The 25713-nt window shown below is 47.5% G+C and overlaps 1 protein-coding gene across 2 annotated transcripts in view; it reads left to right on the top strand.

The window, feature by feature from the left end:
- Nucleotides 1-16753: 16753 nt before the first annotated feature.
- Sik3 (Salt-inducible kinase 3) overlaps nucleotides 16754-25713 on the top strand; it is a 108848-nt gene continuing 99888 nt past the window's right edge. The window contains exon 1 of one of the 2 annotated variants that reach the window (XM_084606875.1): nucleotides 16754-17484. In XM_084606875.1, coding sequence (XP_084463001.1) covers nucleotides 17281-17484 — 204 coding nt within the window. In that variant the 5' untranslated portion in view covers nucleotides 16754-17280. The remainder of the gene's footprint in view (nucleotides 17485-25713) is intronic. The other variant, XM_084606874.1, reaches the window with a different exon arrangement.

Here is a 25713-nt window from a genome sequence, read left to right as displayed (position 1 = left end):
AAAGGCAATCACAGATTTGGGAGCCGATGATGAGGAGCTCAGTGAAGCATGGAACCTCATCGCCCAGAAAAAGGAGGAGCAGCTCAGACAGCAGAAAGAGCGGGAAAAAGAGGAAAAGAGGCGTGAGCGTGAACTTGAGAGGGAAAAAGAGGAAAGGGAGCGCGAACGTGAGAGGGAAAAAGAGGAAAGGGAGCGCGAACGTGAGAGGGAAAGAGAGGAAAAGAAGCTAGAAATTGAGCTCCGGAAATTAGAACTAGAGTTGAGCAAGAGGTCGGGCGATTGTCCCCAGCTAGCGGTACCTCGTCTCAACAAGGAGGCAAATTTCAAGATGTCAAAGTACATGCAGCCATATGTGATATCAGGGGATATCGGTCTGTATCTGGCTAACTTTGAGCGAACCTGCGAAAAACTGTCCTTCCAGCGAGACACTTGGTCTCAGAGATTATTGACGGTTCTGCCCTGCGAGGCAGCGGAGGTTGTCGCGCGGCTAAGCAAGGAGGACGCGGACAACTACGAGAAGGTCAAAGCTTGCCTTCTGAGAAAGTATAGGCTTAGCGCCGAGGCGTTCAGACAACGTTTTCGGAACGCTACTAAGTCCAGGGACGAGAGTTACCCTGAATTCCTGTACAATTTAAGAGTAAATTTGGGCGAGTGGCTAAAGAGCACAGATTCCTACAGTGATAGGGACGCTGTAGTCGAGCGAATTCTTTTGGAGCAGTTTTATAACTGCCTCCCAGAAAAAGAAAGAAATTGGTTACAGGACCAAGGCAGAATAAGCTCGAAGTACAGTGGGAAGGACCGGCTGAAGTCGTTGCAAAGCTTTCTAACACTAACTACGCAGTGAAAATTCCCGGTAGGCGTAAAGAAGTGCGCATTTATCATTGCAATCTTATGAAGCCTTATGTGCAGAGGGAAGCCGTGGTAAATCTAACGTTAAACCTTCCCGAGGAGATGGGGGACAACTTGATTTGCCTCAGCGGAAAAGGAAGCAACGCTCAGGAGCTTCTCAAAAAGACGGAGCAGAGAGGAGAACTAAAGAAATCCCAGCTGTCCGATCTGGGCGAGATAATAACAGAGTTTGAGGCCTGCTTCGTGGACAGGCCAGGCAGAACTGATTTGACTGAGCACGATATTGAGCTGACTTCAGACGTGCCAGTGCGATCAAGGTGCTACCGATTTTCTCCAAGGCAAAGAGAAATTCTGGATAGGGAAGTAACTCGCATGCTGGAATTGGGAGTAATAAAACCCTCGGAAAGCGATTATGCTTCGCCTATGATCTTAGTAGAAGCTCCAGGTAAAGACCCTAGGCCTGTGGTAGACTACCGAAAGCTAAATTCTCTCACCAGGGATCAAGTGTATCCTATTCCGAATATTGAGGAGAGAGTAGAACAGGTCAGTCGAGCGGCATATGTGACTACGCTGGACCTTACTCGAGGATACTGGCAAGTACCGCTCACTGAACGCGCCAGCAGATGCGCGGCTTTCGTCACTCCGACGGGCAGCTACCAGCCAACAATGATGAGTTTCGGGCTCAAAAATGCTCCATTTTGTTTTTCCCGACTCATGGATAGGGTTTTAAAGGGGTGTGAAACATTCGCAGTGCCTTATTTAGATGACATTGCGGTTTTTTCCGACTCATGGGCGGACCATATGGTACATCTAAGAGCTGTACTGAGCCTTTTGCGTCAAGCTGGACTAACCGTAAAGGCCGAGAAATGTTGCCTGGCAAGGGCGACCGTGGACTACTTGGGTCACAATGTAGGTCAGGGTTTCAGGAAACCCAGCGAGATTAAGATTTCTGCGGTAGCAGACTACCCGCGGCCGAGCACGAAGACGGAAATTCGAGCATTCCTGGGTCTGACTGGGTACTACAATCACTACATCCCTAACTATTCAGCTTTGGCTAGCCCTCTGACCGACGCTCTCCGCAGGACAGAACCGACAAATGTAGTCTGGGACGAACAAAAGGAAGCCTCCTTCGTAAACCTGAAGGCTGTGCTGATTAGCCGTCCGGTATTGCGAGCTCCAGACTATGACCGAGAATTCACGGTCCAGTGTGATGCCAGTGATCGAGGGTTAGGTGCTGTTCTCTGCCAGAGAGATGACGACGGTAATGAGCACCCCGTGCTCTACCTGAGCAGAAAACTGAGTTCTAGAGAGAGAGCTTATTGCGCGTCTGAGAAAGAGTGCGCTTGCATTGTATGGGCCATTCAAAAATTGCAGTGCTATCTTGGAGGGGCCAAATTCACCGTAGAGACGGACCATTGTCCCCTGGCTTGGCTGCAAACTGCGACATCGAAGAACAGTCGCCTTCTTAGGTGGAGCTTGATTTTACAGCCGTACAATTTTGAAATAAGATACAAAAAGGGGAAGTTAAATGGGAATGCGGACGCGCTTAGCCGCTGTTTCTAAGCAGTCCGAGGTGTTCCTCACCATGTATCCAAATTGATAATCAGATTTTTATTTTTTTTTCTCGTGCGCTTGTATATGTGTGACTATGTAAAGCAGCACGTTTGGTTTTCTAGGAATACGTGGGTCCTGAACGTCTTGAGAGTGGGCTTTTCTCGAACAACAATGGCAGTTTTCTTTTGACCTGGTCTCTTCAGACGGGAGCCGAGTGCTTGCTTCGACATGTGGTTGAGTTTCAGACAGCTCGAGCAATTTGGCCTACGACAATCAAGACAACGCGACAAGCAACAGCGAGCTTCAAGCGTTCACGTGCAGGCCATTAAGTCGTCTCTTCATGCAGCAGCTGGGACTGCTGCCCTCCGAGACTCTTCTGGCGGGGGAGGAGGCTGTTACGACCATGCATCCGCATTTGCGCGCTCTATTGTTCGCCTGTGGGCATGGATAAGTGCTGTGGATATGTGGTGATGGTCCAATGGCTCTAAGTGAGCCTGTTTCCATAAATCCTTTTTGTAAGCCTGTTTTGCTTTGTGGACACCCTGCAAATGCCAAATTGACCCTGTCAAGAGAACGTCTGGAAAAACACAAAGAAACGTCCCCCTGCGGGAAATAGCAGGAAGTGCTTTCTTTCTTTTGTTCACCCTTCCAGTCGAGAAGTGCTATCCTCCAGTGATGAATGCCTCCTATCCAAAGGAGACGACAGAGTGACATGTCCGCTGACGTGCAGGACAAGAAAGGAGCATGACGCATACGGCCATTAAATGATTTCCCGGGAATGCAGGAAAGATTTGCAATTGTCGAAAACGGACAATGCTGGGAGCGTATGCGGCGCCCACGTGCACTTGGGTTTCTGAGAAGTAAATCCACTTGCCGGAACCAGCTGCCTATCGATTCTTGGCTGAAGAATAGAAATGTACCTCCTCGCCGTTCCCAAGCTTTTCCCGCCAACAAGTGACCAGGCTCAACGAAACAATGCCGGGCCAGTCAGTGCTTCAGACCATCAGTGCAGTGATGTGTTCGATTGGATGCCGATATCTGAGGGGCGTGCCCTGGATTTGGTTGGTCAGCATCTTCAGAGAGGGGCTGGACATAGGGGGTTTTAAGGACGCTGCAGAGCACGAAATGTCGCTCTGAGCCCTGGGTAAACGGCTCATCCAGTCGCTTCTCGCTATGAACTCTTAACGCTTGCCATTTTGCTGATGTACCCTTCCTTTTCGTGTAAATAATCTTGTAAATAAGTTTCTCAAAGTGCCATTAAACCTGCTTGTACATATTTTACCAACTTCGAAGATTCAGTCCTTCTTCAACCCCGAGTCTCTGCACGCTACCAAGTGAAGGCCGGGTCGACTTAGCCCCAGCGTCACGACAGCATAGTCAGGCTGGTGATGATGATGACACGGGTGATGGGGCTGGGACAGGTAGGTCACCGCCGCAAGCGACGGTGACCTACCTACCTTCACGTAATGGGCTTTTGCCGCGCGACGCGGCCTTATTGTTGCTCGATGGCGGAACGAATCACTGCCACGTCGGCGCAACTATTTGGGCCGTGACCCCTTTTCCCAAGCATTTCACCCCAGAAGAGCCGAGCACCAGGCCGGGGAAAATTTCCATTTAAAAACCGCTGGATAACCGGCGGCGCCAGGGATCGAGCCCGGTACTCCCGAATGCGAGGCGGATGCTCTGCCACAAGGCCACCACAGGTGGTGGTGAAGAGAAAATAGAGAGGAAAGGAAAAAGAAGAGGAAGAGAGAGACGCACGCCGCAACAACAGCCGTCGTCCACCACCGAAGCAGTGGCAGGTGCAATTACGGCCTACAACAGATAAAAAGCAAGCGGCGTTGACCTACCGTCCCAGCCCCGTAGGGCCAGGAACTGCCACCCTTCACCACCTAGTCCCCTGACTCAGCTACAGAGCCAGCAGGCCCGTGCATTTTCTTTTCTTCTTCCTACAGCCACAACAACAGCGCATGTCCTTTTTTTTTTTTTTCGATGCAAATGATTGATTTGTGGGGTTTAACGTCCCAAAGCGACTGAGGCTATGAGAGACGCCGTATAGTGGAGGACTCCGGAACGACCACCTGGGATTCTTTAACGTGCACTGACATCGCACAGCAGACAGGCGTCTTGCTTTTCGCCTCCATCGAAAAGCGGCCTCCGAGGCCGGCATTCGATCCCACGTTGGGAACAGTATGTCTAACGCCGTAACCACTGCGCCACCCTGGCGGGGCTTTCGATGCGTATGTTTCAGCGTCGCGATTTGGCATTGCGCATTATTTTACCATATGCGTCTATGTTTACAAAATGTGTCATGTAAAAGCAAAACATGGTCGTCATCTCCTTCAGAGATATAGTTCTTGAATCGCCCCTGTACTGTTGCTTGCAAGGGGGATCGAGGGCTCCTCAGCTGCTTGCGTGCTTCTTTTTTCCTTGCTCTCCTCCTGATCATACATATCAAAATTACCTCTTCAAAGGAATTAAATTTCATTACTAATTACTTTGCTGAAAATCGCAGAAAAGTAATTAAATTACATTACTCATTACTGCTTCCAAAAAGTAATGAAGTTGCATTACAATTACTTCTACTGAGTAATTTAATTAGACTTAAATTACTTTCTAGTTTCCATCCATGCAAAAACTATGTAAAGCTAGTAAACAAAACAACTTGTTCCCCAGGCGCGAAGCACACACATTTTTCGTCTTCTCGCCAAATTCCGCACCGGAGAGCTATTCCTTCCCTCTTTCCTACAGCACTTGCCATTAGAAAAAAAAAAAAATGAGAACAGCAAAAAAAAAAAACATAAAAATAAAAAAAAAAATACTACGAAAGCAGAAGCATGGTCGAACGACCGTGAAATGACCAGCGAATCCAGCGTCTAGCTGGCCCGGAGCTGTTTCCGCCATTTGAAGGGCCCGAAGAAGCTTGGTTATAATTTATTGCTTCCGTGGTCCCAAGAATCGACGTCGTCAACTTGTGCTCACTACTCAGTAATGCTCAAGCTCAAGCTCAAGGCTCACGCCATGGACCATTCCGCCTATCTCCCCCAACCCCAATCCTCCCTCGCTCTGTGGTGACGAGTGCAACTAGGGACACCACTGTGCCCCAGCCGACGTAACAGGGAGGGCTATCTACGCCACGCTTCCAACTTTTTCAACCAGCCTTCTTGCACACCTCTCCCTTCGGCATTCTCTTGACGCCCTGTATCCTGCTGCTTGGGGAATGGTTGCCATGGGATAGCCGCACAAAGTGACCCTACTCCACACGAGGTCTCAGGCGCACTGTTCTGCTCAATTCTGTCTCCTTTTGCCGATCCGTTACGCTGGCTTCGGCTCGCCGCCCGTCGTTCCTGCTATCTCGGCCCTCTACTGCAGTGGCTACTAGACCTCTACTTTGTTGTCTATTGAAGGAGTAGTGGCGCACTCTAGTAGAAGTAATTTCGAAAGGAATTAATTACTTTTGCTTTGAAATTACTACAAAAAGAAATTCATTACATTACTAAATTTCCAAATCGAAAAAGTAATTCATTACACTATAAATTACCGGGAAAAGTAATTAGATTACAGTAATTTCATTACTGTCATTCAATTACCGCCATGTCTGCTTTCGATATTGTATGGAAATAAACACGCGAATTAAAACTCGGGCTTCTCCGTTCAGATTGGAGTGAGAGATGAGAATCAGCTTTCTATGACCTACTGCACTCTGAGACACAGTCAGCACAAGACGTCGGTCCAAAATTGGTCCTGTGATGGTAATTTCGTCGTTACATATTGTCAACACAGCCCAATATTGGGCCGATGGCTTGTGCTGCTTTATTAGTGCTCTAGGCCACGCACGCATGTTCGTATTGATTTGTTAAACGGTGTCTTGTGTCGATGTTGAGTGGCCTTCCATCCGCGACGTAATATTAGGAGTGTATGTGAAATATTAGAGAAGAAAATTAAGACATTAGTAATTAGGCTAGTAGCAAGGTGAATATATAAGCATGATACCCTTACGTGTCCATTCCATTTTCGTCGCGAAGCTTTGCCATTATTCAAAGCCCGATTTGCTGGGGCAATAGATTTCGCGTCATTCAATGCGCTTCATCTCGGTTCGTAGCTGAGCTGCTTTCCTGGGCTGCGTTATTTGCGCACAAATTTGTCTGCCTCATGCGAGGCCGAGCCATTTCGAGAGCGGTCGTGCATGGTGTTGTTACGCTGAGCGAAGAAGAGAGTCCTGACGGCGGACGCTGTGGCTGGCAACAAGGAACACGCTGCGGTTGTGTCACACGTAGCGTCCTTCCTGGTTGGTTGCATCAGCCGGCCGCAACGGAAGCGTAATATGCGACATGCGAGCGCGCAGCTTTGCGGCGGCTACGTTTAACTGCTCGGAGTTAAATCAGTCAATGATTTCGTGCGACATGGTGAAAGGTGCTCATGTGCAAGACGATAATCGTCTTACCACGTCTAGTTAAATTTAAGTGTTATTGTCCATGGATACATTCGCCTGATCGAACATGTATACTATAGTAGCAGTATAAAACATTTATTCGGGAAAACGGGGTTAAGGCACGGGGTTGGTCGGGTACTCTGAGACTTCGTTGGTTGAAGCCGCTGCTCGAGCTCTCGTATCCAATGTCATTTGTACCGCTAGGGCGGAGCTGGACAGAGCCACCTTCCAATCTGCCCAAGTTGGGGTTTCTTTACTACAGATATGGCTTGACTTTCTTGGCAAGCCCATCCCAAAGGTCCGCTCTCTAGCCTAAAAACGGGCATTCAGCTAGGAAGGAATCCGAGCTACCGTGCAGTCTAGCTGGGTTGTTGTAGGACAGTGCTTGTAATCGCCTGAAGTGACACTACTTTGGTTTATCGAGTCAATTAAGGGGCGCAGGGAATGTTTGCCTTACTAAGCCCATGTATTTCAGCATCTCGCGATATCTAGAAAGGTGGTCATGAAAGGGGATCCTGGGAGAGGAATGCTCGGGCTGTGGCGCATGCGCACTCGTTTCCATCTGCCCCAAATGATGACCAGGTGGCCATAATACTTCTTTGTGTGAGGACTGATGTCTGGCTTGGGATAAGATTTTCTAGGCCAGTGTAGAAACGCGGTCTCGCATGTAGTTTCCATAGGCGGTTTGGGAGTCGGTAACGACGTATATGGATTCGGTGGGTTGCGACTACTGCGATCGCTTCCTCCTCTTTTTGTTGGACGTCTAAATTTCTAGTCATCAGTCCCGCCACAGTGACGGGTACTGTTGCGATGCCTTCGCAGGGACCCGCAGCATCCACGAAGGAAGATCCTTTCTCCTTGGTACAGTTCTTGTCCATCGTCCTGGCTCGTGCCCTCCACAGTGTCTCATGGAATATACTCGGGATACATGTTGCGCGGTATAGGGGCATGGTGTGGAGTTTGCCCCTTCATGAATGCCAAACATTCATAGGCCACTTCCTTTATAACTTACAGGTGGCCGCTGCATCATCGATAAATGAAAAGTCACGTAGCGATCCAGACAAAAGGAAATGCTATCCAGGTAGGCTTAAATAACTCCCCAAAGCCATTGTTAACCTATGCCAACGTATTAAAGCACTTGCGCTTGCGCTTATCACGGCAAAGGTTCCAGAGCCCGGGCAAGATGTTGGCTAAGGGAGAAAAGTGTCATTTACGCCGATTTTAAGCCATGTACTTTAATACTCAGGGAAAAGATTTACGCTTTCGAACTAGTATTCTTTTCAGCCGAATGTAAATTTTGTGGGCAGAAAGCAGATTTGTACCGCATGGTATGGACCTGCCAGGCTAATGATGTATTAGATAATATAGAAAAGTTAACGTGAGAAGGATGGAAGGCAGCCCTGTCTAGCTAGCACCACGAGGAACAAAGAGCCCTCTTGGAAAGACCCACGGCGGTGGCCTTGGCCAAGATCGCACCAATTTTCCCATAATTTATCTTCCTTTTTTTTTTTCCTTTCAATAAAACGTTTTCATTATGTATATTCGACGAAGAAGAAAATATTTATATAAGCACTCACGAAACATTCAAGATTTTTGTTGGCAAAAATGTATTCACATCTACTGCACTCGCACGATAAAGGTGGGTTTGGTACTTTTACTCTTTGCACGTTATTCGGTAGCGCCTCCTGAGTCCTGGAAGCCCCTAAATTGTAATCCTGTCGCACCGCGATCTCCTTTCGTTCCCTATTCCTCCCGTAAAACGGTTCGTTGGGGTACTTTTTTTTTTTTTATTTCACAGTACAGCGGGGGCGTCGCTGCCCAAGCAGGGGAGGTTACAAAAGGAGCGTCTTTACAGAGCGCTTAAACATAATAGTACCAGCGCCTTCAACAACAGATGACGGTTGACAGTTCCATTGCTTGGGAGATGTGCGAAAAAAAAAAAAGCGCTTTGAAACAGTTTGGTTGAAGAAGCAAATAATTCACTCTTGGTAAGCATATTTTTTCATTGGAGAGTAAGAGCAGGAATCTTTGTTTTGCTATAGCTCGTCGTGATTGGAGCGGTTCCTGTTCGAGCCGTTTCATCATGTTAGTTGCAGCTGAAAGGAACCAAAACAAGGTCACCAAAAATGGAACGCTTTGTCCGTCTGTCCGCACTCTCATCAACTCGGAATTTTATTGACGACGAGCTAGTTTTATTTATTGTTGGAGCCCACTAGGTACGGCGAAGATTGATGACATTTATCGTAAATGGAGCGGGCCAAACTCCCTTGATAGAATCTTCACAAGTCCGTACAGCGTGATATTATGTTGGTATAAGTCTGTTCTGATTAGGTTAAGTCCCTTTAGGCTATCAGCTTAGGCGCGAAACAGCCTCTATATACTGAAAGTGCAGGCAGACGCTAAATATGCAGTTCACGTCCTTGAAGTGCGCAGTTCAGTTGTTCTGAGATGGGATTAATATTTCCAATTTCTAGTTGCTACGAAATACTTTCTTTTCCTTTGCTATATTTTGTAAGTCTTCCTTTTAGGATGATCGGAATCTGAGCTAGTTGGTGCATATTATAAGTGGAACTACAGCCTAACATGAAAACACGCTCCTTTTATACAATTTACACTTTATAAGCACATATGCTTTGTACAATCACTAAATAAATGTAGCGCTGCAGTACTCAATTTTGGGACATCTTTCTGTGCACCATACCTTCTCAAGCACTTTATTTATATGCGATGTGTACAATGCGCGTCATATTTTCCTGTATCGGAGGTGGACTTTGTTAGCCTCCCTGGTGTATTTGCTTTGCTTTTAGAATTGAAGCCTAAAACTTCTTCTGGTCCTGATAAATTACCTAATACATTTTTGCGATGCTATGCCGAAATAATTGCGAAGTTTCTTTTTGTATTGTTTAAAAAATCTCTGCTGTCATCAAAACTTCCGGTTGAATGGAAGACTGCTCGAGTTGTTCCCATATTTAAAAAAAGGCGACTGCACATTATTACAAAATTACCGTCCTATTTCTTTAACTTCCGCATGCTGTAAAATTCTAGAACACATTTTTGCTAAACATATTAACAAACTTCTTGAAGAACACTCCGTATTAAGCGACTTTCAGCATGGGTTTAGAAAGGGCTATTCTACAATAACACAATTAGTTACAATAGTACATACTTTTGCTAAAACACTCGATATGAATGGTCAAATAGGCACCATATTTATGGATTTTAGCAAAGCATTTGATAAAGTTCACCACAGAAAACTCATTCAAAAACTAAAGAACATTAATATTCCAGACATTTTAATATCATGGATTGTAGATTACCTCACCAATAGAGTGCAATTTGTTTCAGTCGATGGGGGGTGCAGCTCCAGTTGTCTCTCAGTCACCTCTGGGGTGCCTCAAGGAAGCGTCTTGGGGCCTTTGCTTTTTCAGATTTACATCAATGATATTGTTAATGTGGTTACTCCAGGAACGCATATTCATTTGTTTGCTGATGATTGTGTCATATTCCGTCAAGTTACGTGTAATAACGATCAAAATGAACTTGACCGGTGTCTTGAAAATGTTCTTGATTGGTGCAGTGAGTTTATCATGGTTCTTAACACTGAAAAAAACAGTTTCGATGCAAATAACACATAAAAAGAACCCGATTAACCGCGTGTATGCCCTCGGATCATCAACACTAAAGCAGGTTAATAGCTACAGATATCTAGGTGTAACAATAACAAGCAACCTTTCCTGGAACTCACATATAGATAACATATGCTCCTCTGCATTTAAAAAGCTATGTTTTTTTAGTCATAAACTAAGAAATTCTCCTTCTCACGTAAAACTGCTGACGTATAATGCTTACATCAGGCCAGAGCTTGGGTATGCTTCGGTTGTATGGGACCCATTTACTAAACTTAACATCTATAAATCAGAAAGGGTTCAAAGAAATGCTGTTGGGTATATCTATTCAAAATTTAAAATCACCGACTCCCCCACTGATATCATGGCGACTAACAATACTGAATCACTTGAAACGCGAAGAGGAAAATATTGCCTTGAGTTTCTTCATTCATAACTTAACCATAGGTTAGCTTTAGATCCTTCGCAGTACATATCCCCTCTATCCACACGGAATACCCGACATCATCACATTCACTCATTGACGCCATATTTTGCGAAAATTGATTGTTTTAAATATTGGTTTTTTTCCGTGGACAATATTCGATTGAAACCATGTTATGACACTGTCATAGTTTCGCAAAACTTGTTCCATCATTTTTATGCATATTTCTTTTGATTGTGTTTTGTATATTTTGAGTTTTCTTAACAATATATGCCTGTCCTGCTAGGACCCTGAAAATGGTCTGCAGTATGTACTAAATAAATAAATTTGATATGATGAATAACTTGATTTATTGAAAACTATGAAAAAAAAGCTTCACTCTAAACGTATTGAATAGAGTGTCGTACACCTCAATATTCATTCTGCTTTTTATCCTTTATAATAATTGCGAAGCGCGAAATAGGGGCAAAATGTATTGCCTACGTATGGTGAAAGCATTGCGAAAATTACTCTGCGCATAACACAATTTACAATACGTTCTGCAAGCAGGTCGCAGAAGTCTGTTGCTGTTTTTTTCTTATATCTTTTTTCTATATTTCCTCCTCACGACCATCCTCTCCAGATAAGCTGAACCCACGCTGTAAAAGATGCCGGAGTAAATCGCCGCTTGATTCATTGCCGCCGGCGCGCTGGGAATATGGCGCCAGTGACTGAAACACAGGACCAAACAAAATGCGGAACTTTCGTTCTGCTCTCTACACCGAGTTTTCTTCGCAAATAACCTTATCTCTGTTATTCTAGTAACTTATCTGTACGCCGTTTTCATGACGTATACAGCAAGCGCGCGCGCACACACACACACACACACACACACACACACACACACACACACACACACACACACACACACACACACACACACACACACACACACACACACACGCACGCACGCACACACACACGCACGCACACATTTATGGGAAAGTTGGACAGCCGTCGTTGTAGCTCAGTTCGTACAGCACTGGACGCGATATTTGGAGGTTGTGGGTTCGTCTCCCACCAACACCATAGCCAAGTTGTTTTTCCTTCCGCTTTGCATTTAAATTATTTCCCCCTAAAATCATCAAAGGACTAATTCTAATCGAGTTCTACAACAAGACACTAAATATATATATATATTGTATATATAGTAATCCCGATCGCCATCAGCTCGCGCGCCAACCCGAAGAGGTAGACGAAGTGGAGCCGGAGCCTTGTTGGCACTGCACTGTTGATTCGAACGCTACCCCCGTCGCTTTGGTTTGCGGACGTTGCTTGGTTTTATGGAATCGTCCCAGCGGTTGTAAGTGCTGACGCGCTCGAAAGAGGCCAGCCAGTCGTCAACGTCGTGTTCGTCGGTACCACTGAAGAAAGGTGGGTCACGGGGGCGTTGTGCCCCGCGACAGAAGATGGTGGCAGGAGTGGCAGGGATGGGCGCCGATGGTTGGCTGGGAGCGTCCTGCATGGTTGTGACCGAAGGCGGTAGCGTGCGGTTCCGAAGTTCCAGGGTGAAATTTGCGAGGAGGACTGGGGAGACGACCGAACCTCCACCAAGTGTAAGGGGTTTATTGGAGAACCAAGACCGCAAGCAACGTCCGCAAACCAAAGCGACGGGGGTAGCGTTCGAATCAACAGTGCAGTGCCAACAAGGCTCCGGCTCCACTTCGTCTACCTCTTCGGGTTGGCGCGCGAGCTGATGGCGATCGGGATTCTTAATATATATATATATATATATCCCCATACTTTTACCTTGTACTCGTAGACTGTTGGCTCCTTTCATTGTATCATAACGAGCCCCTCGTTTCCCCTTCAATTTTCTGATATATATATATATATATATATATATATATATATATATATATATATATATATATATATATATATATATATATATATATATATATATATATATATATATATATATAGCTCCGAAACATTCCGTGTCCTAGCTCCCATTCGGTCTGCTAATGTTACGGGTACAATTTTTTTATTGTTAACGGCTATGCTCTGTTGTAGCTTTTGGTTTTCTTTTGGACATTTTGCCATTCCCCAGATTTGCAAAAACTTTTTATCGACAGCCAATAGCAAACATCCTTACGTAAGGACAAGCCTACGTGGATAAATCGGTTAGCACTGGCGCCAATTGCGATCTTTTGTTTCGAATAATCCGGCGTATGGCCCATTGGCAACAAGTCTTTTGACAAAGCGGCCGTTACGTCATCTGTGTCGTGTGACGTATGTTCCGCGGGCTATCAATTTTACAGGGCTTTCGCGTAGATCAGCTGTTAGAACTGCATGCCTGAATGCAAGAAAGACAAGGAAAAATCGCGTTCGTGCTGGCTGTCACGCTCGCTTGAAAAATCTTAATATTTACTTCATACATAGTGAATCAAGTAAAAAGTGAAGTCCGGAGGAAAAATGCATTTGATTTTCAATTCTATGGCACGAGAACCACTTCGTGGAAGTGTTAACGGGCACCCTCTTCATTTATGTTTTTACGGATAGCGTTTTTGTGTTTCCGTTTTTGTTACAAGTAAAATTGCTTGCTTGTCTTTCTTCCTTTTTTCTTCTTTTTTTTTCTTCCTTTCGTTGGGGAAAGGAAAATGAGCAGTAACTGTTTTGCAGCGTTCGCAGTTCACAGCACTTCAATGGGACACTCTTGAGGACGGATATGAATAGTGTGGAGGTTTTCTGCTCTTTATAATGAATAATTAAGCACAAACTAACACCGTTTTGCAGCGTTCGCAGTTCACAGCGCTTCAATGGGACACTCTTGGGAACGGAGATGAATAGTGTGGAGGTTTTCTGCTCTCTATAATGAATAATTAAGCACAAACTAACATGTAAACTGAATGCACCCAGAAGCACAATGAATACCGTGGCATCTTATCTCGCAGCCAACAAAGATGAAACGATAGGTCGGTGAATTCGTGACAGACCATAGTTTATTTAAAGTTAAGAACTCCTTCCTCTTACCTTTGAAAGCTTCTGAGGCAGTTGCAGTTCCAGACAAAAATATATCTAAATGCCACCCGTGTCCCACTGGCAGATTTATTGGCTTTAAGAATTTTTACTAGCCGTGGGAGAGAACATGACCGCATTGCATGTCCTGCCAGTTGGGTCGTAACCGTGAGGAAGTCGTTTTGAAAGCTTTGTAACAGGTTGGGCGAAGACAAGATTGATGCTGTGGCATTCTCTTTCGCGTTAGTAACGTCCCCCACGCTTACATTCTCATCTCGTATGTGCGTTATTTTTAATACTAATGAAGTATGCGATACCTCCTCTGTTTAATTTTCAAACATCCTACACAAGTGCGTACGAAGCATTGACGGTGAAATGCTTCTTTTCCATTTCTAAACTGATGAGGGCAAAATCGCGGCGTCACATCGTCGGAGTTTCGTGTACCGAGAAGCACACCAGTTCATCTCTTACCACTTTCTTAACCCTTGGTCTGAGCTTTAGCGATATCTGAGCACTATGTTACTGTTTTAAAAGTGGCGCAAATATGGCATACGTATGTTATAGCGCGCGCAATGCTTCAAGATTTTCATTCCACCTACATTATGTATATACAGTTGGCTTTGAAATATTGTACATAGTGTATCGTGCGGGACCGTTATGCCAGATTGTTATGCCTGTTATGACAAACGTACGATCCAGTCACGAGAGTTCGGATTCTCTTGTAGGAGTTCAGTTACAATCAAGACTCTGAACACGACCTCGATTTCACCAAATTTCCGGGAAAAGCTCTCTGCGAAAACTTCACTGCATACATCGTAGAGAACGAATTTCCCAAAGCACACTCTAAGCATGCGTTCTGCCTGCTGAAGAAGTTAAATGCCGCCACTAATGACGAAAAAAAAAAAAATAGGAGAAGAAAGGTTTGTGGCGGAGGCCGAATCCGTGAACTCCGCTTATGATCCGCGACCTCGGCGCAGTGATCATGCATCTGCTACCGCCTCAGTGGTGACGTCGTTGTCTTCAGCTGGGCGCTTGGCAGGACTGAGGGGAAGGGTATCCAGGCAGTGCATGCTCTTTGCCGTATTTTGTGCGTCAGCGGGCTTGATTCGCGCTTGTAAAGCAAGCCACTGTGCCTGTAGATATGTATTTCATATGCGTTCTCCCACATCGTCACCCATCATTATCTTCTTTCTTCTCTCCTTCCCCAGTGCAGAGTAGCAGGCCAGATTTGAATTATTCCGGCCTACCTCTCTGCCTTTTCCTTTCAATAAATCCATATATCTGTCTATCATTGTCCTCACTTTCATTGTCTACGATTCTTTTTTTTTCTGCCTAAAGTAACTATTTTTTCCCTGCAACCAATGCCAAGAAAAAAAAAAGGACACTCCCTAATGTTTTGCTCGCATATACCTTGAGGTATACTCCTCATCCTGTATGCTATGTGGCCAAAACGCCACTCTCTCACACATGCTCTGGGCTTGGCCTCCGCACCCACCTCCAGCAGGTTTGCAGCTCTCGAGTCAAGACCAGTGGGAGGCCGCGTTGCTCAGCTCCGACTCGGACACACAGATTCGGGTCGTGAGTGACAAGAACCCTAGAATTCGCCGAGCGCCACGAACTCATGGTCACTTGATGGGGCCATAACCCCACAATACTTCAATACTTCACTACTCACTGTCGACGAAAATAAAGTTTATTCTTCTTCGCTATCGATTACGTCTTTCGAAAAATTTATTCTGATATTTTTTTTTTGTTTTACCTGGACATGTGCGACTGAGACATGACGAATGCATCGCGAATTTCTCAGCACAGAATTATAGGATTGCTGCGCTCAGGCTAAAGGTTGTAGTACAGTAATAAGGGAGAGCTGCAGCTCGTATGACGGGTATCAGCTGTAGGAGGGAATGCTGTCGAGCTCATAATGATCGCTCGTGTTACAAGGTAAAAACAGCAGAAAAGACGATACGCATAGAAGATGCATAGACAATAATACCCTGCTAGATTTACAACTGATTTATTCGAAGAATTCCAGGCCTCTCACAGAGTAGAGCTGCGTTGGGGCTACTCGCCCTCGTTAAATCTGCACCTATGAGGGGAAAAAAAAAAGGAGAAGGAAGTACATGAACGTTTAGCGGCTTCATGGTAGGCATGATAGGATAACCAAAAAAATGCAGCGCAGAGCTGCAGTTGAACAAAACCGATCTGATATGGTGTACACAGAAAATTCTCTACAAAAGTTCTGTGTGAAATGCTTGGTGAGAGAAAAGGAGAACCTATAAATAAGCACCTGTCATAAGTAGCTTCTGACCTGCTTGGATTTCATCAGAATTTTCTCAGCGATCTCTTTTACAGCACAGTACTGAATGCGAGCGTAATAATGCAGAATCGTTGCTTCTTTCTTTTTTCGCCGCATCTCTACGTGGAAATATCGAGGAAAGGAAGGATTGAGCCGCGGTGAGCTACTTCTCATACGAGTTCCTTCGTTCTCAGCTCCATTGAAGAGAAGGCCGATTATTCGTTTGAGAAGGGTGAGACCACTTTTCCTTCCTTTGATAATTGATGAGAAAACGCACACTTCATTCCTTTGGATGTTCGTGTGTTTTCGTTTCCGTCCTTTGTTCTGGCCATCGTGTGTAGCGGCGCCGAGATGTCTGTACAGAGAGCGCAGCACTGCAAGCTGCAAAACCGGAGGTTCACGGGGTCTACCGCCGCCCGGCACGCTTTCAGCTATTGTGCACTTCCGATACAGAGAGGGGAAGCGGAGTGAACGAGGGCATCGCCGACGCCGGCAGTGGCTTGGTCGCCATAGCGACCTGACGCCGTTTGACGTCATTCGCGCGGCTTTCAAGGTCTCAGCGGGAGCGCCAGCTCGGCCCGGCCGACTCCCCGCGCACTTTTGCCTGGCTTTGGGCCCGTCGCATTCGGCCCGGATCAGTCTCGCGCAGCAGGCGGTCTGCGGAGTAGCGGAGGCCGCGCGTTCCAAAATGACGAGATGGCGTCGACCCGTCACAGACACCGTTACTGCACCGACGTTGCAGCAGCTGCAGCAGCCGCAACAGCAGCGCTTCGAGCAAGCCGTGACCATCACGTGTGTTTGGCGGATCGTCGGCACGACAGCGTGACGTAAGGAGGCGGCTGCGTCCTCTCTCTCTGCAGGCGGCGGCTTCCGTTCGCACCCTCTCCACGGCCGCCTAGCCTCGGTCGCAGGCAGATGCGTTGGATGCGTCTGCTAGCGCCGGGACGGCCGAGATCGTCGAGCCAGCGCCGCCGTAGCTCGACCGCTCGTCGACCACCAGTATGGGTGACCCACTGAAAGCGCTGAAAGTGTGCCGCGAACATCGGGACGACCGGTGTGTACGCCCAACGCTGTGCCGCGACATTGCGAGGCGCTTTGAATGGGGAAGCTCGTCCAGCGCCCGGCTACGAGAGTAAGTGTGTGGCGCATGCGTGCGGCGCGCCACAACATGGCGGCTGACAGGGTAAGGGCGTCGGGATGTGCGGGTCTGGTTCGAGTTGGATTTTACGAACTGGAAAAGACGATCGGCAAAGGAAACTTCGCAGTAGTACGGCTAGCCAACCATGTCATCACCAAAACGAAGGTAAGTCTAACTGGCTGCTCTCGCCGCGTTTATTTTGATAGTGGTCGATGACGGAACATCGTCCGCACCTGAGACGGAACACCTGATTCGGCGGTCCTTGACCTCGCCAGTGCTATTTCTTAATTTTCGGCTGCGTTGGTGAGCTTGGCGTGAGAGTCAGTAGACCTACGCCGCAGTCGCGAGGCATCTGGTGCATTTGATCATTCCGTGGCTTTGCATACTGCGAGTAGGGCCGTGCCGTGTGACGAAGAGCTTAGTCGCATTGTGTGACTGTTTTTGTTTTGAAAAGTTGCTTCCTTCGTCTTCGTGCATGTGTTGGTCGGCACGTTTTCGATGCAGTTCTCTAGCACGAGCTTCGTGGGTTGTCCATGTTTCGCTGTGGCCACCCATGCTCGTTTTCTCCGCCAGCTTGCATTAGCTGTGCTGTGCGCGCGCTTGTTCCCTCGTGCTTAAACGCCGCATGGGCAGCGACTTCGCAGCGAGCTTCTCGGGGGGCGTCCGATAGTATGCCGAAGCGGGAGCTTCTATGCAGAACAGATAGTTAGATTTCGGTGGCGTGGAAAGCGCCGTGCACTCCGATATCAAGAGCTCGCCGGCGTGCTGGCTGCTTGCTACCTGTCGGCGTGTCGCAACGGAGCCGCTACTGCGTGCCTTCACGGGCACTCAGTCTCTCCGTTGCAAACGGCGTCACTCTTATGAGGCGCGTTACTCAACACAACCGGCTCCTCGTGCGCGCGTGCGTGTGTGTTCAGTCCTCGAACGCTGCTGAGGATAAGCCTGCCCTTCGTTATCGCGCGCGGTGAAGAAAAACAGCCTCACATTTGTACTGTTCTCTCGCATACGGTGCAGGCCGGGTATGCTCGCCGTTTTGCCGGCGACTTTCAGAGGCCGTGTGATATTACCCTAGGCTGGGCTGAAGAGCCCGTTGCCTCTCGACCGAACGTGTCGCGTCCGTCAATAAGCGCGGTCTGTTGGAGAGATTTTCCTCAGCATGTCTGAGGATGCGATGCAAGCCAGCGCTTGCGTGTCACCAGTGATCGGACGCTTCTTCGTTTTCGTGATTAATAGCCTGTCCCCTTTTGTTTCTCTCTCCAAATGCGGCTTTCCTTTCGAGCTTCTCGCGTCATTTTGCACGGCGGCTAACTACTCTGGTGACCATGAACTGTGTGCGGGTATCTCTGCGATAGCCGCCGTTCGCTTTGGCTGTTTTGGTGGCGTCGTTGCAACACTGTCGGGAAGGCGGCAGCAGATTATCGCCTTCCGGAACGCCTATTTGCCAAGCGATAGTTATCAACATGTGAAGGAAAAAAAAAAAAAAAAAAGCGCTAGCTTTCCGGAAGGAGTTTCATGCGCCGATGTCCTTGGCTCGCATGTCATGTTTTTAATGACTTGTTTCCGCCATAATGATATGATTGGCGTCCTACAAAACGTATTTTTGTTAAGTAACATGCTTGATACTCAACTTAGGTACTTATTATTATTATTATTATTTTTTTTTTTTTAGTGAGAGGTCCGAATCATGTCGCTGAGCTTCCGTCATTTGAATATTAGGACTCCCGTTTCGACGAGAGCACACGGAATGTGTGGCGCCTGAACGAAGGTAGGGTAAGGCATAGGAGATAGGCACGTATCATCCGATGTTTTTCTGAACGCGCATGTATATAATTGAATATATTTTGTGTGAACGGTAAATGATCTACTGGACGCGTTACGGAAGGGGAGTTCCGGTTTTGCACACCTCGTGAACTGAAATCGCATGACGTTTCTGTGAACAGAGTCAGTAGCTAGTTTTCAAGCAAATTAAAAAGAAAAATGCAGTTGACTGTTTGCGGATATCTTTGAGGCAGCTTCTAGACTCTTTTTAACCATTTCGCTACTGATGCCGAGTTCGCCCAGCTCTCCCTGAAGACTAGCTAGTTACACCATCGCTGTGGAAGATTCCCACCCAGGAGCGAAAACGCGCTTCTGAAGTAAACTTCCGTCCCAAAAGGAAGCTGTGTCCGAAAATTGGGCGTCAAGTGTCACTGTGTCTCTTTCCGCGCTACCTACACATCGTTGCATCATTTGCTTCAACCGGTCAGAGGGCGAGAAAAGAAAAGCGTCCGAGAAGAAACCCGCCGTGGTGGATCAGTGGTTAAAACGTTTGGCTACTGAACCAGAGTTCGCGGGTTCGAACCCGACTGCGGCGGCCGCGTTTTGGTGGAGGCAAAATGAAAAGGCGTCCGTGGGCTTTACCATGTAGTGTTGTTGTTGTGGCTGTAGGAAGAAGGAAAAGAAAATGCACGGGCCTGCTACTGGCTCTGTAGCTGAGCCACCTCCGCTGCCATGTGCGGACAGAAAAGAAAATAGAGAAGAAAGGAAAAGAAGAAGGAGAGGAAACGCGCGCTGCAACAACAGCCGTCGTCCACCACCGAAGCAGTGGCGGGTGAAATGACGGCCTACAACAGATAAAATTCAGTGGCGGGCTAGCCCGCGCCGCAACCGGCGTTGACCTACCGTCCCAGCCCTGTAGGGCCAGGAACTGCGCACATTGAAGTCCCCAGGTGGTTGAGATTATTTCTTAGCCCTCCACTATGGCACCTTTTTCTCGCTTTCTCTCTGCCTTCCTGTCCTCCCTTACGGCACACGGTTCAGGTTTCCACCGAAAAGTGTCATGATACTGCGCCTTTCGTTTCCTACAGAACCAACTTGCCGCACGCTAAAGATCCCCAGGTTGTCGAAATTACTCCGCAGCCCTCCACTACGGCTCCTCTTTCTCTCTTTCACTCCCACCTTCCTCCCTTCTCTTGTGGCGCGGTTCAGGTGTCCACACGTGTGACAGATACTGCGTCTTCCCCTCCCTGTCAACCAATTAAAAAACATTACTTTTACCATAAAGTAACCCGGACATGTGTTTAACCAAAGGAAAAAACAGCGCTAAATGTTAGACAGAACACACAGAAAGACGAACGGGACAGGCGCTGACTCCGAGCCGGACATGTTGCGTAGAAAAATGTTCAGAAAATGTTTTGGTGCTGAGCACGGCCGCCTGCTTTGAAGAGCAACTTTTGATTTTTTTTTTCTCAAGATTTTGGTCTCGTAATCACATTCCCTAAAATTCCCTACCTTCCGTACAAAAACAAAAGGACACATAAGCTCACCCTTTAGGTCTATGACGCGATAGCGTAGGCTGCCACCCAACATATGAAGCCCCACTTTAACCAAGCCGTAAGAGCGTGCCTGCTTGGCCTAGGGGTAACGTGAATGCAAGGGTCCTGGCAGGCTGATTCTGATATCATCCTTCCATGGGAAATGAGAGTTGGCAGCTCCGGCAAAACGTAATACCGGGCAACACTATGGTCCAGTTAGTGCTCGGCCATGTTAGCTGCCAGCTACCGCCTGCCAGCGCCATGCTCTGGATTGTTGCACACACGGCGATACCTGGCATAGTGAAGCTATTGCCTAAAAGAAAAAAAAAAAATGGGGTGTGCAGTCGAAGTGTTTGAAAAGAGCGATGAAACCGAAAGTATGTTTCGGCTAACCTATGACGTCGCAACATACCAAGCCGTGACTTCACGGGCGTGACAGCAAAAGCAGTCTTGCGCGCTAATTTGCTGAAGTGGCGGTTGTAATTGACATGTGGTCAGTGTTTGGCTTAAATGACCGAAAGCAAGCTCATAGTGCTGTTCTGCAGCAAACGTAGAGCGAATGTAGACGGTCGTGCAGCCGGTGTCGTCACACTGCCAGTGTTGCTCGTAGCAATTTCACCGATTGGTGCCAGGAATTGGGAATTTTTAAAATTTTTAAACAAAACTTTGCAGCGCTTTCAAAGTCTGATACAAACGCCCAGAAAAAGGAGAACATATCGCGAAACTTTCCGTAAAATACGGGGAGGTGGAGTTACCCTTTAGGATTACATCTGCTGCCAGACCGGCTTTAGAGAAGTTGTTACTTTTAACCACTTTTCTTGATAATAACAACGCGTGAAATGACTAAACATAAAAATGAATATCGATGTGCGGTGAGGCCGAATTTCTTATTGCGTTTTGAGTAATGTGGTTAGTAAATTTCTGTGCGTAAAGAGTTGAGCCTTTTATTTTTTTCCCTGTTATTTATGCTTTTTTTTTTTTTTCCGAATCTAATGAACCGATAAGGAACTTGAATTGTTCTTCCTTTGCTATGGAAACATAATTTGAGAGGTACAGGGTCAAGAGATCTGTGTCCGAGTAGACACTGTCGCGTTCATTATCGCAGACCCTCGAAGGCCCGGATGGTCACCAATTTGCAGAAACTTTGTATATTCACCAGCTGCTGTCGTGAGGGCGCGCAGCGCTAGCCAGTGCATCATTACTGCAAGTGCAGTAGTTTACGATAAATCCGCGTAGCTTTCTTTCCCTTGTAGCCCTACGAGTGCGCTTGAAGGAATCCGAATGAGTATTTACACCTATACTGCCAATTTACTGTGCCTCATAGAATTCCCACAAAGCTCATTGGACTATAATATCTCTTTCTGCTCGAGTAGCAAGTAATTCTCTAGAATCTCTACCGACAGATTCCGGAGGCGCAAAAGGGTTTGAAAACCGCTGTACCCTTTCCAAAGGTCTCCACTGTGCAGTTTTGAAGGGTAGGGTTATCTCCCTCATTTTAATTTCTGCAGCTAATGTCAAAGTGCTGCCTGCAAACGACGCCTTTTGACCGGGAAAAATACCTGGCCAAGTGTTGACGCACGAACTCCGAGAACGAAACGGGAAATGACCCTCAGATGAGATTCTCCAACTAATGAAGTGGCGGGTCAGTCGCCTTACGCCTGCTAGCATGGAATCGCAGGTGGCTAACAGGTGCGAAGCGGCTGACTGTGACGTCAGTAGAATAGGTCGACGCCGTCGGTTGAAAGTCCTTCGATGAAGGGAATTTGCCCCCTTCGTTCTTGTGCTATGTATATTATGCTACTGCCGAACATATTGCAGATAACGGCAAACAAAAATTACGGTAGTGTATTTTTTTTTTTTTTTTTGACGTGATACCAGGACAACGAAAAGAAGGTGTTGCGTAAACCTAAACAAACAAACAAAAAAAAAAGGTATCGGGCAGCTCCAAACAGTCTGAAGCCTGAAAAAAAAGAAAAACTTTAAACAGGACGAGCTGACTGCCAAAAGTCTAGTGTAAGACTCCTCTTGAAATGTACTTAAACGAGCTCGCGTCGTTCCTGGCTAGAACTGCCACCTTGTCTTTTGACGAGCGAGGCTCTTCGGGTCTGTTTTGAAGTTGTTAGCAGGACTTTTTGACGAACTGATCCGGCACTCTGTTTGTGCAATTGCGTGCCCTGTCACACAACTTCAAAGTTGGGTGTACGTACGCGGTTAGTTTGCTTTTGCACGACTCTGTCATAAATAGCCAGCTCGCGCACACCCCTCCAAGCTTTCAGTATTGTTCGAAAAAACTGCAGTTACTTAGGGGCACATTTCTTGCAATTGAGGGTTATGGTGTTTATAAAGCGAACATTAAGACTTGGTGCGATTACGGAGGCCGTGTTATACTTTCCTTTGGGAGGCATAGTTTGCAGCTTAGAGCTCTAAAACTCGGGAATATTTTGGCATCGTTTCTTGTAGGATCCGTTGGAGCTAAGGTGATCTGCAGAGGCTACAGCATTTCTCCCACTTCCTAAAGCCGCGATGCTCCTGGAAAGCCGCGACACGAATCCTTGTAGCACCCCCTGATGACCAGATTTGCAGAAACGTATGACAGACGTTTGACACGACAGCCATTATATCTCTTCGCCAATGAGATGAAAGCAGCCTCAGCAGTTGCAAGTGCACAGATGGAACGGTTGCGGTGATATTCGGAGGCACGGATTGTTGTCACACTGAACGGGTTCGCATTTAAGATGTGCCGTACTTAAAGAACCGACGTAGCCTTAGCCTTATTTCAGTGTGACGTTAGGCAGTGTAATTACCGCCAGCAACCACTAGAAGGCAAAACAGTAGAAGCAGCAGTGGCATTTGTTGCAGTGGCAGTGGACTCTCATACTTGGGATGCGTCTCGGCCGGGCGTTGATGTCGGGCCATTGGTACGCCGGGAGCGTGTGGATTCATTGAACGCAGCGAAGTTCCTGACCTATTGCATTGTGAGAGCGGGGGTGCATTTGCGTTTAGCCCCGCTTGCCATTGTGTGCCGCCCGCTACTCTCGGGACTTCTGAGAGGAGACAACGAGATAGACAGAAATACAGGCGCCGTTGTGGGCTGTGTAGTGTAAAATGCCCGTGTGTGTTAGTGACCTCGGGATTACTGGCCTTGCGGCAGCAGCCACGGGGAGTGACGGACGACTTGGCCGTCCTGTGACGGACACGTGCCGTGCGGCGGCAGGCTATCTCGGTCGGCTCCAGGCAGCTTTCGGCGCGCGCTGTGCGGCCGTTATTGCAGCAACGCCGTTATCGTCGCCCCTGCACCGTTTGTCTGTCGCTATCTGTAGAGAACGCGGTAGCCGCGTTCGTATAATTGCAGACTCAAAATTGTGGGGCTTAACTTCCTGAAACTACGCGTGGGTGCTGAGAAAAGGTGTAGTGGGGATGCCAGAATAATTTAGACCCCGCCTGGAATGATTTCCTGTGCGCTGACATTGTGCAGCACATGGCTGTCTGTTTCGTTTCGCCGCGGTGTAGTTTGCTGCCGGAGAAGGTTTTACCTGGGTCCTCCAGCTCAGTAGCCGACCGCATAATCACTGGCGAAAGGGGGTCCGACTGCTCTTCGGACAAAGAGGAGGAGTGGCGGCGAGCCTGTTTGAGTTGAGAAAGGAAGCGACAACTTTTATGAGGTGAAGAATTGAAAGATCGGAGAGGGGAGATGTGTTTCTAGCCTGCTACTTCACCTCAAGGAAAAGGGGAAGTAAAGGTAACGGTCGAATGTTTGAACCTGTCTGTGGCGATTCAGCCCTCCCTTCCTTGTGACTGCTTTCTGTGTTCATCTGCTGTGGACTCTCATTGTGTACAGGACGCTGGAAATGACACGGAAATGGCTGGAAATGACACGGAAATGTTTTCGGTGCGATGTGAAAATTTTGAAAGCGAGATCTGTCATGCCGAGCTCGATTCGTCGCGGCGCGTAGACTCATGGTCAACAAAAACAAACAAGCAAGAAGACAGCGAGGATGATGGATGATCTAAATAATAAAAATCACTTTTTTATTTTTGCTTTTGCATGCGCCAATTTCGTACTCTGCTTTAACAAAGTAAGTGAAACGGAAGTTTTCACGTGCGATGCGCAAGTTCATTGAGGCTGTCTTGCTGCGTTTTTCACTGAAATCAACCTTGCTGCACGTTTGTCCGCGTGCCGCTTATGTAAAGCCGAGTTAAATCTGCATAGTTGCTTTGGACGTATTCAGAGCCGTTATAACACCATGGGCCGCGCGAACACGTCCGCTTTCTTTCTTTGTTGCCACCTGACGCGGTTATCAGCGGCCTCTTGAGGGGCGATAGACAGTCGGTCGGAAGGGTTCGTTTCGTCACTTTCAGCCCGCTGCCCCACTGTCGAGTCTGTCGGGTTTGTGAGTGAGATATTGTGGGTGCGCTTCTTGGACGGGTCAGGACCGATCAGGGAATTCATATCATGGGTCAGGGTTGGTGGCCCGCCTTTTGACACGAACAAGGAAACACAGGTGTAGACAGCAACGGAGTGACCTCCAAGGTGCTCTCGAGCTTGGCATGATCGCTTAGCGTTCATCATTGGTCCGTCTCTGAAGAGCACAATTAAGCGCGCGCACTCGCAACCATAGAGTGTTATATGTCGCTGCCGTAAACAGCGTTGCGCAAGCATGCGGGGACGTGCGTCAATCGGGGTGGGTTGCTGTGCGTAATAACGGGCCACCGCCAGTACCCGACTCAGCCGGAGAACTGTTTGTTCGGCGCCGCTGAGTCTATCCTGCTAACCAGAAGCCCGGCGGCTTTCGTAACGCGTCCCGCTCCGCTGAACTCGGCGCCGGTGCAAAGCGGCGGCTGCGCCAGGCTCTCGTATGCCGGCTCTTCCAAAACATGGATGGCGGTCTCCCACGCGCGCTGAGCGGCGCACCGCTGAGGTGCGCCACGCCAGCTGGTCCCGAACTCCAATCACGCGTTGTGGCTGCTGCGGCGGGATCCGTATGTCGGTGAGGCTGAACAAGCGCTGAGCATGACAGTAATCAATCAATCAATCAATCAAGCAATTAACCGATCTATATTTATTTCAGTTGCTCAGGAAGTCCCGTACGCTCTTGGTACT

The sequence above is a fragment of the Amblyomma maculatum genome, chromosome 6 (assembly GCF_055883805.1).
Source record: "Amblyomma maculatum isolate TAMU_Amacu chromosome 6, ASM5588380v1, whole genome shotgun sequence".
NCBI classification, from domain to species: Eukaryota; Metazoa; Arthropoda; class Arachnida; order Ixodida; family Ixodidae; genus Amblyomma; species Amblyomma maculatum.
The sequence above is the reverse complement of the archived record's forward strand: the minus strand, read 5'-3'. Positions and strand labels throughout refer to the sequence as shown.